Source organism: Fopius arisanus, unplaced genomic scaffold, assembly GCF_000806365.1.
Source record: "Fopius arisanus strain USDA-PBARC FA_bdor unplaced genomic scaffold, ASM80636v1 scaffold00166, whole genome shotgun sequence".
Lineage (NCBI taxonomy): Eukaryota > Metazoa > Arthropoda > Insecta > Hymenoptera > Braconidae > Fopius > Fopius arisanus.
In genome coordinates, this window is record NW_011887905.1 from 91,255 (window position 1) to 111,614 (window position 20,360).

Consider the following 20,360-nt stretch of genomic DNA (forward strand, 5'->3'; position numbering starts at 1 on the left):
TAATAATAATATCACTATTATTAATACTTTTTTGGGTGTAAATTGCGTTCGTAATTGCAGAATAATATTTTTTGGGTGTAATTTATTTAAAATATATCTGCGCGTACGTTTTTCATCTCGCAAATGCAAATTAGCCGGTGATAATTATCGAGTTTGAAATGATAATTAAGATCTATACTGCATTGTGTGAGATATCCCTAAGTGGTGTAATGCAGCATATATTTAACCGCATCCCAAGCATTTTGGTTTGGCTATTAATAGTATTTTTGGTGGTTTCTCTTGCTCGAATGGATGAACGCTCGAATACAACAGTATCTCTGCTCGAATCGAAACGAGTGTGTTGAATTTTTTCAATTAAACTCTCGGAAAATTTACGTTAATAATGTATGGAGATGACATTTGCGCTGTGTGTAAGCAATCGGCACAGCAGAAGTGTAGTGCTTGCAAGCTCGTTTTTTATTGCAGTCGTGAGCACCAGAGGTGTCACTGGAAAGAACATGCAAAAAATTGCCGGTCCTTCAAAGTAAATCTCCGTTGTCAGATAATTAAATGTTTATCTACTCACAATTGTCGTTCGATAATTCATCTATTTCTTATTAATTTTGCATCGCAGATAATTATTTGTTTGAGTCCAATAGCACATGCAATCATGCAACTGTGAAATTGTTATTATAATTATGATTTCAATGATTTATTATAAATTGAATAAATTAATTATTGCCATTTTACCAAGAATTCTATGAAATCATTTCGAATTGTGAAATCAAGGAATTAATTTTTGAAGAATTAAGATATTGTGGTTTTTTTTTATATCAGATTGGTTTTTCGGCGAATGTTTATAATTTTTTAGTGTTGAGGATGTAGGGGAGAATTTGTATTTTTTTTCAGCTGCAGACAAATGAGATCCTGGGGAGGCATTACATCGCGACGAAGAGGATCGAACAGGGAGAGGTTTTCCTGAGGGAGAGGAAACCTCTGGTGGCTGGACCTCCGGTGGATACTCCTCCGGTTTGCCTCGGGTGTTATGGAGTTCTTCATGCTGATACAGCTGAACCTTGTCACAAGTGCGGATGGCCATTGTGCAGGGAATGCAAAGGACATGGCCCTGAATGCCAGTTCACCACTCAATATCGAGATTCAAAGGTTCACTCTTCATAAAAGAATTTTCATTTTTTCAAAATCCTTCTTTTGAAAATTCTTATCAACGTTTTCTGTGACCAGTGCATTTTTTAAATTAATTTACAGGTGTCAATCACTGAATTTGGATGTCCTCATCCGACGTACAGGTGCATAAATATTCTTCGTGCTCTAGCCTTGAGGGATGCTGATCCGAAAACCTATAAAATAATTCTCGATCTCCAGGGTGATTGTCCCATCGACGATTACGATCGAGGAGAACAGCACAAATCATTGGCGAATTTCGTTAAACGATTTTTCAAGATTGATCATATACCACTGGAGGAGATAATTAAAATCGCGGGTGTCCTCCAGGTAATCCCCATTTTTCCAGGTGAAAATGATAAAAAATTGAAATAATTTTTCTTCTCAAAATTTCGTTGACTTGAAAATCGTGAATTCTATTTATTTTTTCACCAATTTGCTGGAGAACTATTAATTAATTATTGATAATTAATAGATCAATGGCCAGGAAGTCCCCACGACTGAACCCCCGCATATCGCAGTTTACGATTTAACTTCGTACCTCGAACACAGTTGTCACGCAAATAGTTCCAAGAGCTTCACGGAAAAGGACGGACTAATAATTAGAGCAGCGATAGCAATAAATAAAGGTAGTAAATTATCAACAATACCGACAAAGTGTTATAAAACAAGAACCTGATTTTTTATCTTCAGACAAATTCTGGGATTGAAAAAGAAATTAATTTCGCATTATATGAATGAGAAAATGAACTCAATACAACTTTGGGAGTTTTTACTGGATCCAATTGAATATTTTTTCTGGGAACATAAACGGTGTTTTTTGTAAATACCATTGAATATGAGCATTTTTTATGTTGCAGGAGATCACATCAGCATGTGCTACACTGATCCACTGTGGGGAGTCACTAACAGACGTCATTATCTATTACAAACTAAATTTTTCCATTGCCAATGCGCTCGGTGCTCTGATCCAACCGAATTCGGAACCATGTTCAATGGATTGAAATGCAGCAAAAAGTGAGAATACTTATTTTGTTTCATTCAATTTTTTACCGATTTTTACGGATTTTAACCGATTTATTACCGATTTATTGCCGATTTTAGAAGATTTCGAGTCGTTTCACACGATTTCATGATTTCAAAAGATTATTCATGATTTAAAAAGATTCCAGACAATTTCTTACGATTTAAAACAATATTATACGATCATTTCCCCGTCCAAATTGAAATTATTTTAAAGGATAAAGTCTATTTGACTGAGATAACTGAATTTTTAACAGTAATTGCTGCGGCACAATGTTGCCACCGACTTTCTTAGTAAAATCCACCGAAAAATATCCAGACTACACCTGTAGCATCTGCGAGGAGGTGATTCCCTGGGAAGCGGTGGACGTTAAGCTCGAGAAGATCGGGATAGAATTATCCTCGATGACGAAAAACAATGTCGACGAGTGCAGGAGATTTCTGAGTAAATATTCCAGAATTCTGCATGAGAATCATTTCTACATGGTTGACGTCAAACTGGCGATGTCCCAGATGATTGGACAACAGTCCGGAGGATTACCAGCCGTCAGCGACGAAATGCTCAACGAGAAAATATCTCTTTGCAAAAAACTCGACCAGCTCTTTAAAATCCTCATGCCAGGTATTCGCATTTCCTCCTTTTCATATTTTCATCCGCACATTTTTCAACTGAATTTAATTTCTTTTTTATTTCAATTTTCCTGAGCGCTCCATATTTTTTGTTTCGATAATTACATACTATAATTAATCGAAAATAAATTAAATATATTGAATTTGTCTAATTAATTAATATTTTGCAAATTCCATGATAATTTGTAAACTTCCAGCTGAAGTTAGACTTCGAGGATTAGTTCTCTTTGAAATTCATGCAGCCATGGCTGAATTTGGAAGACGTCAAGGACCTGATCAACTCCGCGGAATGCTCATGGTAATATCAATTAAAAGAATAATTATCCTTCGTGATTAACTGCTTGATCAAAGAATAGAGATTTTCCAGACATCTTAGAAATGGTCATATTAATGCAGAACTAGTAATTTACAGTTGTTCTTATTTTATACAGCTCTCGCGAACTGCATTGAAAGATGCTTATGAATTACTTAGACTCGAGCCAGAGATTCTGCCAGAGGGAAAAATCGCTCGGATCGCTGACAAAAATCTCATGGAGATGGAAGCAATCATCAAAACTCTCTGCGCAAAGGCTAATGCTCTAATATAAAGGGAAACCCCTGCCTTTGGATTCCTATCGCTTTGGGAATTTTCCGGGAACATTTGATGATGGGAAAATGCACTACAGAAATTAATAGAAAAATTTTGTCCGCCTTTGAGGAATTGAATTTACGTATTCACCTCGTGGAAGATAAACTCCTCAAAGCTACCGGAAACATTGAAGATAAAAAAATATCCTATTGCATTAAATAAACAACAGAAAATATTTATAATTCTCATTTATTTTAATGCAATTTACACCGAAATATTACTACAAATTTGAACATTAGGAGAGATGAACTCATCGCGTCCATCCGAATTCGAGATCTTTCATAAAATAAAAGACGATACTCTTATTATGCAATGAAATGCAATGAGCGTATGTTCTATTGAATAATGAGAAATGAAAAAACAGGTGGAAAAAATTGGAACGAATGAATTACCGTGAAAAAAATGAACAAAAAAATATAAATGTGGAATATTTGGGATCAGATAAGGATAATATTCGCAATATTAAATCCACAAAAATGATCAATTTCAATCAGATCGATTGAAAATCAATGGCTATGATGAATCGGTCGTTGCAGTGTAATAATCCATGAATATCAGACTCCATGAACTGTAATTATCGATAATAAAATATCAATTTCAATAACTAACGCAATAAAATAAGAATTACACTGGTTTCTACTCTACACAGCCTGTTCATCGCATTTAGTTACCATTTTGAATTACATAAAGGGCAAACAATATTGCATTATTACATGAAATTGTTTCCTTGAGTCATTCACGAATACGACACTGAGATGAAGTTGAATTTTGGTTTAAACCTCAATTTTTCGTGAAAACTATTAATTTAAAAAGAATTTCCATGCAAAGTTCCAATTGCAAATCAATTGACAATCGAAACTCTCCGATAATCCCCGAAATGTGAAGTAAAATACTGATATAATGACTGTCGTTTCTCTCAATAAACCCAAGCCTTCGGTATTGAGCACAGAAAGTCATGGAAACCTCCTAGGGGGCCCTGTCATCAGTATCCTCATTTCTCCTGGCATTGGCAGGATAATAATCGACGATGAGTGGTCTGGGCCTCTGTCCAATACCAGCAGGTTGTGGTATTTCACAGTTCTGTTCCTCAGCAGAAATAATAGCAACCATGGTCTTTATAACCTGATCATCGAGTGCAGTCATACTCCTAGTGGGATTTTTCATTCTCCTCAAGAAAAGTGCATTCCACTTCTGCCTGAGATGGAGAACAAGTTTGGCAACTTCAAACTCCAACTTGAATACAGTCCAGTCGTCTAATTTTAAAATTGTCATGCCCTCCCTTGTCTCCTCAACCTCAGAATCAGATTCACTCTCAGGGACTGCCTCAGTTTCGCAGATGGTGTCCATTGTAAGCCTAGCAGGACCACTAAACAAGGCAACAGTGATTGGTGTGACAACAGTGACAGTTTTAACGTGACAAAATCTTCCAACTCTGCTCATTTCCTCGTAAATAAGCCAGTCAGAGGGTAGAGTATTAACAGTAGCAGAATGTGATTGAGCTGAAGTGGTTCTAGTTGATTTAGAGAACTCCTTGAGTGTCGATGACGGATGAAAGCAGACCTTACTCTCCTTCTGGGTTCTCAGCTGTCCATGCTCCCTGTCCACCCTAATGAGATTGGGATATAAGCCAGCAGTTAGAGCAGCCTTGACAACAGCCCAATTCTCAGAATTCCAATTGAGATCCCTGATATCACCAGGACCCCTTGCTCTCACAAATCCAGAGGCCCTGAGCTGTCCCAGCAGCTGAGACCTCATCCCAGTGATCATCTCCATGACAGCTGAGGATATGAAATTCTTTTCGCAGAATTTTTTCTCCCACCCAGAAGACCTGGCGTGCTGCCAGAATTGAAAGGCCCTGAGAACTGCCATGTGATCTGAATAAGAGCCACCAGCGAATGTCTTCCTCACAGCCGTTGCTGCACGTTTCTGGGAGGGCTGGGAGGGGAGGAAAAATGGATCTTTGTAGGCCAGACTGCAGACTATCGTGAGAATTGGATCGAGACACTTGAGAACAACAGCATAAAGCAGCATCTTTCCAAGTCTGGGCTCAACTGGCAGATCCAAAAGGTGTGTTCCCAACTCTGTGAGGTCCTCCCAAGCATCAAGAGCATCAATGGATTTTAACAATTGTACAGCATTTCTCGTGACAACGTTGGAGGGAGGCTCCAAGGCTCTTTCAAGGTATTCAGCAATTGGGGTATTGCCTGGGGCGAGATGTTTAGTGAAGAGACACAGCTCCTGTAGTGGCAACCTGAGGATCTCTGGTATTGGGTACACCTGCAGGCTGTTGTATCTGGTAGATGAGAAGAGCCTGTAACAAATACCTTTCTGACATCTCCCAGCTCTTCCTTTCCTCTGTTTAGCACAACTCTGGGATATCCAGTTTGATCTCAATGTGCAAACACCGCAGAGTGCATCGAACGATTTCTCCTTCACTTTTCCAGAGTCAATGACGTAAACAACGTCATCAATCGTGATACTAGTTTCAGTAATATTTGTGGAGAGAATGATTTTTCGACAGCCAGTGGGACTTGGACGAAACACTCGTTTCTGATCTGACGTCTGCATGTTAGAGTGAAGGACAAATAGATCACAGATCATATTTTGATTCATAATTTTCTCCTCGTTGTTTATTCTATCTCGCAACATGACGATGTCATCGTAACCTGGGAGAAATACTAGAATTGCTCCTGGGGGTTGTTTTGTGTGAATATAATGAATCAGATTGAATGCAAGATCGTAGTTGACGTTGTCGTCGTTGAAAGTATTATGGTAAATGTCCAGAAGGAATTTGTCCTCAGAGAGTGGTGCATCGATATTTTGAACTCCAGAGTCTTCGATTCTACAGTCATAAGTCTTGAGATAAGCCTCGATGAGCTCAGCGCACTCGATCTGATTCATCTTCTTCGCCCAGTCGAGGGCTGTCCACTCGTTGCTACTTCGAATATTTATGTTAGCTCCAAGATTGAGTAATTGTTCAGTGGTGTTGATGCAACCTCTACCTGCAGCGACCATCAGGGGTGTCACGAGGGTGCTGCTGTGTTGGTAATCCACAGAGATGTTTTCAGAGAGAATGAGGTGAAGGAGTTGAGCAAAATTATCATCACCACCGATGAGCCAAGCATCTGAGATGCTCTTGTCCACCTCCTCCCTCAACCAGGGCTCAAGCTTCACCCTCTCAGGCTGTGGTACAGACTGTTGTCCCAGGATTGGCGTGGCCACTGTAACTTTTCCACGCCCCGGCGCCTTATTCTGCTGTGGGGTGTACTGTGTCCACGACTCTAGGACTTTTCTCTGCTCCTTTTTATTGATCAACTCCTCTCTCTTCTCCAGCATTTTGGCAGTTGTGTATCCCGTAATCTTGAGAACATCCTCCAAGAAGTAAACATCGACGTCGTGACACCGCCCAGGAACGTTTATAATGCTGCAATGGGTGAAATACTTGACGAAGATATTTGTGTCCATTGTAGCACTCATCAGAATTAGCTTCAGTGATCTGTACTTTACGAGTGCCTCCTTCAATGCTATCAGAAGAAAATCACAAAATCGATCACGTTCGTGCACCTCATCAACGATTATGTGAGTTATTGTTGTCAGAGCTGCATCACCACCCATCAACGTCCTCAGGAGAACTCCATTTGTACAGTAAGTCAGGAGAGTCTTGGGGGCAACTCGACTCTCCAGTCTTATTTGGTATCCAAATGTCTGGCCAATTTTTTCGTCACGCTCAAAGGCAACTCTTTCAGCAACTGAGACAGCTGACAGTCTTCTGGGTTGCGTGCAAATTATCCTGCAGGCCTGATTTTTCTGCTGGCAGTACTCCAGAATATACTGGGGTACTTGAGTAGTTTTTCCTGAACCTGTCTCACCAGCGATTATGAGTACTTGATTGGACGATAGGGCTTCGAGAATTTTATCCCGAGCTGTGTACACTGGAAGGCTCTTCCTCGATTGCACGAGGGCCTGGTTCGTACGCAGTTGAGGTACTAGGGCAATTGAACTGTTCAATCTTCCCATCGCTTTAGTGTTCGTCGTTATTCCACTGTCCATTGTCCGTTCTCGCTCAGTTGGCGGCAGCAAATCTTGTCTCTCTTTATTGTTCAGAGGGAATTTCTCCAGGAGATTTACCAGGGATTGCTTGGAAATTTTGTTCAGTTTTATGGTGGCGTCTGACTGGATGATCGTCGAGCCCTCGCGTTTGTAGACTGTCATGAACCGATTCGCCCCTTTACCTCGACTCTTGGACTTGAGCCCAAGTTGAGCTGCCAATTGATGGATATAAGCTCTTTCTTCTGCTGTGTATGACGAGGGAAACTCCAGCTCTTTCTGATCGTGAGTTTCCAGTAGTTTTTTCACTGTCAAGTTGACAGCTATCCTTGTGTCTTCCCCTATGGCGACTTTCCTTTGGTGATTCTTGCGCCTCGGCATTGTGAATATTTTTTTTTTCTCCCTAAAGGCAGAATTTGTCATAATTGGTCATATAATCGTATAATATAAAAGACAGTTCATAAATAACCCACGTAAACGATTAATTGATTCAATATTAGCAATGATTCATTCGTAAAACTGCCAAAATTCAATTTTTTCCAATATTACATAAAACAATGCTATAATATTATTTGAGATCTTTGACTTTTGCCTGAGGAAGCTACAGGTTTTTTTCTGGTGTCACGACAATTACAAGCATAAATACCGAATTAATGAAGCTTCATGCACTAATGAACAGCTGGAAGATTTGCTGAGATGGGGAACTTAATGAATAAAGTATCAAAGGCAAAACAATCGAGTAAATTCGAAGAATGACGACTTATTATCACCATTTTGGATTTCCAAGCCGAGAATGGAGATGACATTTGGTGCCATCTTTCTGCAATCAGGCAACTAAAACACCTGATTCAGGCATAATCTGTCGGAATGTCGATGTCATGTCATATGATTTTGCTGTGGGGGAGTATCGAGTAAACACAACACAATTGTTCGTGAGAAAATTCCGAAAATCAGTGGACATTTCCTCCCACTATGGAGTAATTAGGTTAATAATTCATTAGCCATGGAAAATCGAAGCTGCAACAATTTTATCAGCTATGTGGGATTCGAGGAGCACGAGATGCAGGTAAATAACAGAAAATCACTTGTCATTCGGTCATTAAAACGCGAGGTTTAGTCATTTACGGAAAGTCTCATTTTTCCGTGTTCATGGGAAATTTTGTAATTTCTTTGAAATTTTTGTCTCAGAGCAAAACGCTGGAAATTATATTTAAAATTGAATCGCATCAATTGAATTTCATAAGGGAATTTGACGCACACCTGAATAAGGTAGTAATTAATGCTAATTAAAAAAAAATTCTTGATGTGCAGAACATTCAGATGAGGAGGGATTCCTTGGGTGATAATAAAATTAAACTTCTTCCGGGTGAAGTGTTGATTGCTGAGGCCCAAAATGTCCTGATGTTCTCCCCAGTGGGGGACCTAAAGCAGGGAATATCTGGGACCCTCTCTGTCACAAATTTCAAGTTAACTTTCATCACCAGTGATGATCCCAATGGGGAGGAGATCAATCGCCAACAGAATCATCTCTACGGTTACACAGACTCCTGTTTATCGAATATTGATGAGATCTATCTGATCACTGGTGATAAGAAGAGAAAATTGGTGCCTGGGAGTACAATACCATCTAAGATCAAAGGAATTTTTATTGTCTGTAAGAATTTTCGTACGTGGTCGTTCTCCTTTAAATTCTCACCAGTGGGTCATGGCAAGAGTCTCCTTGCAACACTCCTCCATCATGCATTCCCCAGCAGACACCAATTGCTCTTTGCTTATGATTTTACTGAGGTGTATTACAGCAGTATTGATAAGAACGTCAAGTTCTTCAGGGATTTGACTGACTGGAGGGTCGAGTTTGATCGCACTGCTCAGGGAAATGACCTCTTGAGAAGAAGTTGGAGATTGTCTTCTGCTAATGTCGCTTTCCAGATGTCACCGAGTTTGCCTCAGTACATAATCGTTCCAGTATCAGTAACAGATAGTCAATTAACTGTAGCTGCCGCCCACTTTCAAGACGGTCGTCCGCCGGTCTGGTCGTGGTCCAACAGTCGTGGAGCTGCCCTTGTAAAAATGTCTGAATTGATGCCAACCATCACCGAGAGGACCCAGGAGAATATAATGCTGGAGAACATCCGCAAGAGTCATCCCCAGAAATTAGCGATGGCTGTACTGGAGTTGAATAAGGACATAACGGTTAAATCTATTGCCAGTAGTTTTACTAAATTAGTCGGACTGTGTTCACCAGAGAATATTCGACAGTTCTGGACGCAGGATAATAATTTCTACTCGTTACTCGAAAACTCGAAGTGGTTGAAATGTATTTCCTATTGTCTGCAAAAGTCAGTAGAAGCCAGCGACCACCTGAATTCGGGGACATCAGTGATATTACAAGAGGGATCTGGCAGAGACTTATGCTGTGTCATATCCAGTTTAGTTCAATTAATATCAGACCCATATTTTCGAACGATATCTGGATTCCAAACCCTCATTCAGAAAGAGTGGGTGGCAGCAGGTCACCCCTTTTGTGATCGTCTGGGACACATAGTGAAATTAAACAGTGAAAAATCACCAATTTTTCTCGTCTATCTCGACTGCGTCTGGCAATTGACACAACAATTCCCCTCCAAGTTCGAATTCACGGAGACGTACATCACTACACTGTGGGATGCTGCACATGTGTCTGTTTTCGATACATTCATTTTTAATTGCGAGAAGGATCGAGTTTTTGCTGCCACGGATCCCAACAGTCCTCTGGTGCTGCGCAGCGCCTGGGATTGGAGAGAGCAATTCACAGATCAAGACATTCTACTCTTCCACAATCCACTGTACTCCAAAGAGCCCGATAAAAATCCCCTAAAGCCTCAACACAGTATTTCGTGCCTTGAACTCTGGTCCCAGTGTTACTTTCGATGGATTCCACCCCTGGAAATTCACAACGGTGGAAAAAATCACGTGGAACTGTTCTCTCGTCTGTTGCAAAATGACATTAATCAACTGAGAGTCACCACCAACGATGGCTGCACCTCACCAGTCGACAAAGTGACGACATACCTCGTGCAGATGAACATTGACAGCTTCTACCCATTTGGCAATAAAAAATCAGGGAATACTGTGAGCACTCCTATCATGAACAGCTCTGCGATAATGTCTGAGAGTCTCATGGACGCTCAATCCCTCCTCACAGCTCCTGATTGATAACCAAGTGATAACTCGTGACTCCGCTAACGACGAAAATATTGAGTAGAAAAAAGTGCGTGTGCAAGTGGCAGCTATATTCTTGCAAGGGGCTAAGATTCCATTGGACAATGGAAAATCACAGATGGAAAAGGAGAATATTCCCGACTTGCTATTCCATCGTAAGATTCCCATTGAAATGCAATACCACAAGCTGAAATTTATTTTTTATTTTTATGTTCATTGTGATTCAAGCACCAGTAGCTAGAACAACCTTTTGTAATAACTAGAAATTAAAAAAATATGTATGAAAATTTCGTATTGTGCACCACTTGTATAAAGTATTTTGTGTCTAGACTTGACTTTGTACAGTTTTTTTTTGGCGATTGGGGATCGTTTGGTTGGGGGATTAGCTGTTCTTCTCGTGGACCTTCATGATGACACTTTTGACTTCTGTATAGGCTTCAAGACCGTATTCACCGCATTCTCGACCTTGTCCAGACATCTTGTAGCCCCCAAAAGGCACTTGGCTTGCTAGTGCATTGTATGTATTAACCCTGGGAAATAACAGAATTAGATTAAGCATAGAGAAAGAGTTTCTTGATGAATTCCATTTTCGAAATTTTCATACCAAACAGTGCCAGCTCTCAGTCCCTGAATCATATGATTCGCCTTATCGATATCCTTCGTGAACACAGCAGCAGCCAGGCCATAATCTGTTTTATTTGCTCGATGGATGACTTCGTCAAGGTCACTGAACTTCAGGATCTGCTGGACTGGACCGAAGATCTCCTCTTGAGCGATTGTCATGCTGTCTTGAACGTCTGCGAAGACTGTTGGAGCTATAAAATATCCCTTATCCCCAATTCTTGTGCCTCCAGTCTCCAATTTAGCTCCTTGTGTCTTTCCACTCTCGATCATGCACAGGATTTTGTTCATTTGGTCCTCGTCGACCTGTATAATCAGAAATTTTCGTGAGGATCTTTTCTTGTGATTCCCATTTCTCTATACAAAAAAAAACTAGGGAGTAAATTCACCTGTGGCCCATGCTCAACACCAAGATCGAAAGGATTTCCCACAGTTCGCTTCTCAGCCCGTTTGACACTTCTCTCCACGAACTCATCATAAATTGCATCCTCGACAAAAGTTCTGGAGCCAGCGCAACAGCACTGGCCCATATTAAAGAACAGCCCAAAGTGTGCAGTCTCAACGGCATAATCGAGATTAGCATCTTTGAAAATAATATTCGGTGATTTTCCACCGAGCTCTAGACTAGTCCTCTTCAGATTGCTCTTGGCAGCTTCTTGTTTAACGAGTTTTCCTACCTCAGTTGAGCCAGTGAAGGCGACTTTGTCGACTTCATTGTGAGCTACAATAGCAGCTCCAGCCTGACCGAATCCGGGAACGACGTTGACGACCCCAGGGGGAAATCCAGCTTCCTTCGTCAGCTGTGCCAGGTATAGAGCGGTTAAGGGTGTCTGTTCAGCTGGTTTGAGGACAATTGTATTGCCAGTGGCGAGGGCTGGAGCAATCTTCCAGGCCATCATCAGAAGGGGAAAATTCCAGGGGATTATCTGCCCGCAAACGCCAACGGGCTCGTGCCTCGTGTACGCCATAAATTCGCCATCCATAGGGATGACCTTGCCGTGGTTCTTGTCAGCCCATCCAGCGAAATATCTTTAAGATACCAATAATAATAATGATAATATACGATTTCGAACAATCGTGGAATTTCGGGTATTTAGACCTTGTTTTTCTCGAAGTACCTCAACACTCCAGCACTAGCGGCCACGTCGAATCCATAGGCAACGGAATATGGCTTGCCGTTGTCTAGGGTTTCCAGGGACGCCAGGTAAGTTCGATCTCGAATGATCAGATCGGCCAATTTGTTGAGGAGAACACCTCGATGGGAGGCATCCATTGTCCTCCACGTGGAACCCAGGCGAAAAGCTTTTCTTGCTGCACCCACTGCCACGTCGATATCAGCAGCTTCACCCTCCTGGACCTCTGCTATCACTTCTCCTGTCGATGGATTGATCGTCTCAAAGGTCTTCCCAGACTCCGATTTCCGCCACTCATTGTTTATAAATATCTACAGTGCAGAGATTATCGGATTGTAAATGAATTCCGATGAGGTCACGCACATTTGACTTTTAAATGCTACGCTAATTGGGTTTTTAAATGTCCCGCAAATTTGAATTTTAAATGTCATATCTTAAGCAGATGGTTTGAGAAATACATTATTGTTTGTATTTTTTAAAGGAATTTGGATATCTAAGATTTCAGATTTTTCGAGGGAATAAATATTTCAATATTTTGAGACAATTTTTCCGTTTTTATTTGGAATTTTCCGGTCAATTATATCAGGAAAATTAAGAAAACTTGTGGTTGAATTCTTAACGTTGATTCTATATTTTTCATATAAAGGATTTGTAGTTTCTTTGAATTTTCAGGAAAACTTGAGCTTTTCCCTTTTTATTCCAGACTTACAAATATTTTAAAAAATCCCGTTTTGTCGCATTTTCAACTAACCTCTTCTGCGAAAATTCTTGCAACAATGATTTCGGCAATTATCTTTTTTTTGCTTCGTGATATAAAATTGAAACGTAAAGATTTGAAATAATTCTTACCCCACAGTACATTATTGAAGGATTTGTTTCTGGAGCTGGAAGAGCAGCTGAGGAGAAGCTCCTCAACGAGTGAATCCTCTTCATCAGGCGTAGCATGATTAACTAATTAACCCTTCAGGGACGATGTGAGGGAACTTTAAGAGCAATCGCAATTGTACTCAAAGAGAAGATGACGAAAGTAGAGGCTCAGTTCTGGGGGTTTGAGTGATCCCGGCGGCATCGTAGTATTGCACCCCAAGAGAGGGAGGGCGCCACACGAAATGGGGGTGTCTGCCCCGTCAGCTGACTCGGTACCTGCCTCAGTAGCAGTCCCGCTGTCAGAGGGACCAGTCGATGGGATGAATGTTATTTTCTGCGTTACGAAATTGGTATTTACTGAAATTGAAAAATTTGAAAATTTCATGGAGTCACTTCAATTTTTTGACTCCCTCTCTTAGAGTAAGGGACTCCAATGTCGGTGGGGTAACTCAAACCCCTAGAACTGAGCCTCTACTTTGCTTGACTCTTTTGAACCCTGGCACATGCGCTGTGAGTGTTTTTACTGACATGCCTGTGGAATATTACATTGAAGCAATTACACTAGCTTTTTTTTCATTGTAGATAGATAATGACTAGTTTTTATTACAGGGAGAGCAGTTTTTTTTACCGTTTATTGATCAATCCATACATGTCTTATCCATTTATAAACTTTGTTGCGCTATCAATTGTACTCCATTACCTTCAACAAGTATTTACATTTCTTACAATCAGTGATTTCAAATATTTAATCTATCATTTGTGCGACATTAAATATATTCTTTAAAGCCATGAGATCCTTTTATCGATGTGGAATAATGAAGACAAAGTGTTGAAATAATTAGGGTTTATTAGAAACACAAATAATAAGAGAACTGGTTAAAAATTTTGAACAATCAAGATGTTTCTGTCAGATATGTACTTCACTACAAAAAAGTCCTTAAATATTTTTATGTCGATTGTTCAGGTATGGAGGTAAATGGGGAATTAATAAAAATTGTAAATTTTACGGCTCGTTTTATGACCGTGTAGTGAAATGTAGAGGAATTGTAATTTAATCGAATTTACCACTCAATAATTGCCGCCCTCTGGCTCCCCCGAGTTTCTTAATTCTCGTTTGGTGCATGTGAGACATCATGGTGTAAATACTGGGACCACAGAGTACCAATAAATAAATCCTCAACAAAGTAGGAAAATGAAAAGCAAAATTCCACGCGTTTGGCAATGAAACAGTAAACCTCCCAGTCTCCTCGAAGTATGGAATATTCCTGAGGACAATAATTCCCTCACAGACAAATCCTAAAGGGTACAAGGGTATCCATATGGTGTACCTAAAAGGAATAATCGAAATATGGAATAAATTACAATTTAAAAATCTACTGAACACAATAATAATTTTCTCAAAACATCACAAATATTACCGGAACCAAGTGAGCAATCCACTTTCCACGTTCAGGACTTGTGTGATGTAATAAGGATATCGAAAAACCTCGACCAAACTCCACACGAAAAATAGGTAGAATACAACTGGTTTGGTCTGCATTCGTGACTCAGCCTCGATCATCAGGAAGAGGATGAAAGCACGACCTCCAACCTGGACAAATGCTATGAGAGGATTGCCCTTGGTGTATCCAAACATTGGATGCATTACTTCAAGAAATTGTAGTAACTGGAGAAATCTCATCGCTCCACCGACACTGCTGTACGTCTCTGCCATTGAATCAGGACCTTCTCTCGAGTAACGTATGCTCATGACAGTGAGAATGTACATGAATCCCACGAATTGACACAAATTGTACAACACAAGGTACACCTTTCTGTAATCTTCTCTTCGGTACCCCAGCTCTTCCTTATGAAGTACGTCATACATGTGGGGATAGTCCTCATGGACATCTCTCTTCTCCAGGACTTCCTTGTGAATCTGTTCCTTTGCTGACGTGAAGCCCTTGTTGAATCCCATCGAGACATCTCTCTTGTCTCTCGATTTCTTCGTTATCCTCTTGTGCTGGAATTTCACTGGATCCAAAATTACAAACTCGGGGTCATTCTTCACTGTTAAACGCGGCCAATCGTCATCGATTTCCTTCTTCAGGACAAATTGCATTTGATGGTTTATCAATTCATACATATTTTCCTGTAAACGAATTCACCTTAAAAATGTGGAATACTTAATTTACCTATTTATGTTTGTGTAAACATAGAAAAATGTCGAATTCAGAAAAGAACGATTTTTAGTAGGTGTCGTTACTCCATCATCCCCTAATTCACTTTATTCAATATTTAATCAATTTTAATTCAATTCAGTACTTGAAAAAATCCATAATTCAGGTATAAAGAAACCAGTTCAAGCGAGGTTGATACAAGGATTTTATGAAATTATTTCATTTCATTATTAATCGAGTGTTCGAGTTCGAGATGAAGTCCAGAGTCAACTTTTTATCATAATTATTGTATAATTACTTCTCTATTCGTCGAACCGTAGAATTGAATAGAAAATTCGTACTGGACGACATTTCCATTGAATCTCTTAGAGGCTGAGAATTTCATTCCATCATCATCCAGAGTAATTTCAGTTCCCTGTAGAATCAGCGGAATAAAAATTAATTTTTATGAATAAAGCAGATAATAATCAACTCACCTCGGGATCATCGACATCAATTTTCACGAAAACGTCATTTTTTGTCTGGGACCAGTAAACTTTAGGTTGCACAGCCATTTTTATTATTGTTTTTTGTTGTCTTTCTTTTACTGATGACAATTATTCATTGAATATTTTATCTAAAACAATGCAGTGATTGTTGTCAATAATACGGATTGAAGTGAAGTGCAGCCGGCACTCATAACAATTGCTCGTTTATATACTTAAGGCCACGGAGAGAATAATTGCTCTCTGGCTTATCGGCGGAGGACAGCTTCACGGATTTAGTTTGTAAAATGGCCTAGGATAGCGCTGGAAGACAATTTTCTCATTTGTTCGAGAAAACTCGAGCTCTTTCTCGAACCCTCCACTCAAGTAGTTGGCAAGTGCCAGGTTTCAAATCCAGTTGCGAATGTTCTATGACAATGATAATTAATATTTCGATAGTTACTCATTAATCACCTCCTCATATAAATCCTCTGTGACATCTCCATCTAGCTATACATTCATCTGCTAGATATATCTCGCAGTCATTCGTATTCATGTTTCATCTCCAATAGATAGTAGAAGTTGGACAAACGCAGTTTCTTTTCGTAAGGCATGCACATTCTCTGGCAGAGTGAACTTCCAAAAGATGGATTTCACGAATTTGTTACTATAACGAAGGGGAGATATTGTTCGATCTTTTAGGGATGGTTGTTCGACATAATGGCGACGTTCTGGGGATGTTTTTTCGATATGATGGCGACGTTTTGGGGATGTTTTTCACGAATTTTTTCATTAAATTTCCGACATTTTCGGACTTGATTTTTGATACCTTTGTCTCAATAATATTAAATTTTCGTGATGCATTTAAAAGAATTAAGTTTTCACGGTGAATATTCAATATTTATATTGGGAAATGTCAGTAATTAAATTGTCAATTTAATTCGTTTGTTATATTGAAAAGTATGGGAATTTATTTCATTTTAAATGACTTGAATGAGATTTTAGTAGGCGTTGTGATTTTGTATATGGAGATAAATAAACTCAAATCATGTCCATTTCCCTAGAATTCCCAGGTATACACAACTAAATAGACCAATTCTTTGACTTCATCGTCTGCTTACTTTGCACCCCATAAATTTTCCTTTATTTGCTAACAAAAAGAGTCGAACGTTATTTAGTGACCGGAAGCGGCTGCTACACGTTTTTTCCTATTTCTATTTGACAATTGAATAGAAATAAAACGAGAAAAAAAGATATCAGGAAAAAAAGGACGAACTAATCGTACGCCCTATTAAATCCCCCATTCCCAATTTATTTATTTATATACTGCAAAAATGATAATCCATACGAATTGTTTAATTTCCATTTCCCTAGTATCAATGACTAGTTCGAAATGTCTGACAGACATTAATTAAAGTTTTATGAATGTTTATGTAAAAATGGTTTATTATTTATATATTATTCATATATTATAAATAATATTATAATATTATTCTTGTTTAGCAGTGGATGAAGCGTCTCGGCTTTCGCATCATGTGGGGTGGTGCTTTTGGAGGTACAAAAGACCCGAGCAAATCCACAGGGACCCTCCGGGTAAACCTAATCCAGGTACACCAGGTGGTACCAGATATTCTTTTTTCCCTCTGTCTCCTCCACCTACTACACCTCTCTTCTTTTTCCTCTTTTTCACTGTCTCGTGTTTTGCTGTCTCGCCAGTGCATTCGAACCACAGCTGTTTCCCCCCCTTGATGTTCACAAACCACCGGGTTCACCCTCATTGTCAACCGTGAATATTAACCCCTCACCCCTAATCACTCTCTATAATTTTTTATTCCTGCACTGTATCGACTCGTGGGTCAATACAGCCGAAAAATCAAATGGACGTTTACTTTAAGTTTTATTTCGATACTTGAATCAAGTCGACAAGATCTACTTGAACCGACTCATATCAAGTAGCAACTCGGGATGAAATTGGAAGAAAGATGAAAACTTTTTTTTTGGGTATCGGATATTGGGTATGAAAATTTTGAAGAGTGTTCTGAGGCTTTAAAGGCCCCATTTGATCCCCCTTTTAAGCCCCCTTTTTCGCATCGATTCCCCCAACCCTCCGAAAACCAGCTGAGACCTCCCCGAGACAATCCCCTCCCCGCACAAGCCGAAATGAAAAAAAAAATAGTGAGTGAAATCGTGCCATCTGTATAATTTGACCGAATTTCCGGAATTCTCGCGCCATATGTGTGAAGTCTGAGGTTGCACGTCACCGAGACAATGCCAAAGAGGCCCAAAATCGATGGATTCGAAAAAAAAAGCCACTGGGAGGGCCCAACCCAAGGTTTACCGATTCTAATCGACTTGGAGCAGCTGGAGGGACTTTTTCTCGTGTACCTGTCAAAATGCATCTGCTACTGGTCTTCACGGCGGCAAAAAAATTCAATAAAAATTGCGTGAAAGTTGCACAATCAATAAAAATAACGGATGCGTCGAGTAAAAAGTAGGTGGAGAGTTAAAAAATTACGAAGAAAATATTCAAAAGGTGAAATCTCCTAGTGAACAATTGACTTTCTTCTCACGATATAATTTTTAGTTGTTATCATAATTTTTAATTCAATTAATTAGAAATAGGAGATTAATTTTTTTTTTATCTTCTCTCAGGCAATAAATGCCGTATGACGTAATACCGCTTTCTCCGCTCTATTTTTGAAATTAAACGTGGAATAATTTTTTTTATAAAGTATGAAACTGGATCGATATGCCAGCCTTGGTGGTTTCCGTTTCGTCATTTCCGGTCTATTGAAGGATCCCCACGTCAGGATAAGGCGCCATCCTCCAAACGAATCGACCTTGCGCAATTTTCTCCACAAATATATTGCACCTCTCGCTCTCGCACCTCAAGTATCGATACTGTCATTTCCTTTTGAGCTCGCACCAAGATCGCCTTGTCCCCAGTAAGTTTCGCTAAAGCCCAAGACAATCATTACAACCGGTTGCATGCGCTAAAAATCGACAGGTGTAATCGCTAAAAATTGTCGCCTTTATTTTAAAATCACTCGAAAAACTTCATATTTCGATAAATAATCAGATATTCAAATGAATAAATATGGAAATTATTATAAAAATACATTTTATCATTTTTATCATATTTATTAAATAACAATAATAAAAAAATGATGAATGACTGATTCAATAATTCCTGGAGCAGTTACACATCTACACCAATAATTAAAAATTGAATGAAAAAACAAAATAAAAGAATTTCTGAATCTCGTCAGAAGGAAGTGAAAAAAATGAAACAATGTTTTGGCGGATGCCGGTTGATGTTTCCACTGGTGATTACTTCACTTGCATTCTCATTGCCAATTCTCTGAACCACGCATTATGACTCCCCCCTCCCAACCATAAATTACCCCGGGTGTCTCTCTGGTGATTTTTTTATTCACCGTCAATTTTTATTTCCACCAAAATTACGAGATATTTTTTATTTAACGGCATCTCGAAGGTTTATAACATGTTGGTAGGACGGGGTGGGGGACAGGTGGCAGAAGGTATAATGTTGGGCAGCCTTGAGAGTGGCGGTTGCTTCGAAAAATTCAGTGAGCACAAACCGATGGTGGAGGCATTCTCTCTCTTTGTTACTCACTCCGACGAATTCGAAAAGGAAATTGGCCGCTTCGAAAACTACTGCTGGCGGGAATATTCCAGGACGGATGGCCAATACCGGCTAAAAATCCTTTTATACCTGGGTACAACGAGGAGGAGCACCGCAGGCCAAATGCCGTACCCATCCCATGGCAAATAGACGAGATTTCGTAAATGGGACAGCCCAGCTTTTGCTGTTGTATATCATCCTCGGTGATTTTCATGCATAATGCAAGTCAACAGTTAAATAAAATATCCAGTTGATTTTATGACTTGATTCAAATCATTTCTCCAGATTTATTGCAGGGGATTTGAATCAAGTTGAAGAATTGAATTGAACCAGGTCGTAAAATCCACTCGAGTCAATTACACCTCGAAATTTTCGGGATATACTTTAATGATGTACAAATGAGATTCGATTTTTCGACTTGACTGATTTTTCAGCTGAACCAGAGCCACTTTTTTTTCATGGAAATTTTTTGCCTTCACTCATTCGAGGAGCGAGTGTCTCCCCATTGCCCTCCGAAACAACAATTACTCATGATTTTTACGATTACGATTGTTCATACCACATTCCCTAATTTTCTCAGCAGCAAATTGCCACTGAACGGAGAATCGTTTTTTAACACTTGTCGAACCGAGTAGTTTCAGTCAATCGGTCGGCCAGCCGCTCGAGCCTCGGACTCGTATGCAATAAAAATTTATCCACATGCAGCCCGCTTGCATCAAACTCTGGCCAATTTCCCTGCAATTACCGACTCTCATTTTCATCGCAATAAAACTGCCCAAT

The 20,360-nt window shown here is 39.6% G+C and overlaps 5 protein-coding genes across 6 annotated transcripts; 2 read left to right on the forward strand and 3 right to left on the reverse strand.

The window, feature by feature from the left end:
- The first annotated feature begins 292 nt into the window (after nucleotides 1–292).
- LOC105272371 (protein msta, isoform A-like) lies at nucleotides 293–4,050 on the forward strand. Its single transcript, XM_011314476.1, has 8 exons — nucleotides 293–523; nucleotides 889–1,143; nucleotides 1,246–1,491; nucleotides 1,637–1,790; nucleotides 2,022–2,178; nucleotides 2,442–2,806; nucleotides 3,012–3,112; nucleotides 3,246–4,050. The coding sequence occupies exons 1-8, from the start codon at nucleotides 383–385 to the stop codon at nucleotides 3,399–3,401; spliced, it is 1,575 nt and encodes a 524-aa protein (XP_011312778.1). The 5' UTR covers nucleotides 293–382; the 3' UTR covers nucleotides 3,402–4,050.
- On the reverse strand, nucleotides 3,616–8,306 carry LOC105272370 (probable ATP-dependent RNA helicase YTHDC2). Of its 2 annotated transcripts, none has more exons than XM_011314475.1 (2): nucleotides 8,260–8,306; nucleotides 3,616–7,892 (listed from the first exon to the last, which is right to left on the reverse strand). In XM_011314475.1, exon 2 carries the CDS (start codon nucleotides 7,868–7,870, stop codon nucleotides 4,409–4,411), a length of 3,462 nt encoding a protein of 1,153 aa, XP_011312777.1. In that variant the 5' UTR covers nucleotides 7,871–7,892; nucleotides 8,260–8,306; the 3' UTR covers nucleotides 3,616–4,408. The 2 variants fall into 2 exon arrangements, with proteins under 2 accessions (XP_011312777.1, XP_011312776.1); XM_011314474.1 differs by having other exon boundaries at nucleotides 8,136–8,268.
- A 55-nt stretch (nucleotides 8,307–8,361) lies between these two features.
- Nucleotides 8,362–11,020, forward strand: LOC105272373 (myotubularin-related protein 10-B). The gene is made up of 2 exons (XM_011314479.1): nucleotides 8,362–8,555; nucleotides 8,801–11,020. Exons 1-2 carry the CDS (start codon nucleotides 8,493–8,495, stop codon nucleotides 10,682–10,684), a joined length of 1,947 nt encoding a protein of 648 aa, XP_011312781.1. The 5' UTR covers nucleotides 8,362–8,492; the 3' UTR covers nucleotides 10,685–11,020.
- Aldh (Aldehyde dehydrogenase) lies at nucleotides 10,879–13,449 on the reverse strand. The gene is made up of 5 exons (XM_011314478.1): nucleotides 13,294–13,449; nucleotides 12,430–12,755; nucleotides 11,701–12,340; nucleotides 11,295–11,617; nucleotides 10,879–11,220 (listed from the first exon to the last, which is right to left on the reverse strand). Exons 1-5 carry the CDS (start codon nucleotides 13,387–13,389, stop codon nucleotides 11,073–11,075), a joined length of 1,533 nt encoding a protein of 510 aa, XP_011312780.1. The 5' UTR covers nucleotides 13,390–13,449; the 3' UTR covers nucleotides 10,879–11,072.
- A 738-nt stretch (nucleotides 13,450–14,187) lies between these two features.
- Hacd2 (3-hydroxyacyl-CoA dehydratase 2) lies at nucleotides 14,188–16,170 on the reverse strand. Its single transcript, XM_011314480.1, has 4 exons — nucleotides 15,947–16,170; nucleotides 15,769–15,885; nucleotides 14,730–15,442; nucleotides 14,188–14,639 (listed from the first exon to the last, which is right to left on the reverse strand). Exons 1-4 carry the CDS (start codon nucleotides 16,022–16,024, stop codon nucleotides 14,363–14,365), a joined length of 1,185 nt encoding a protein of 394 aa, XP_011312782.1. The 5' UTR covers nucleotides 16,025–16,170; the 3' UTR covers nucleotides 14,188–14,362.
- Between the last annotated feature and the right edge of the window lie 4,190 nt (nucleotides 16,171–20,360).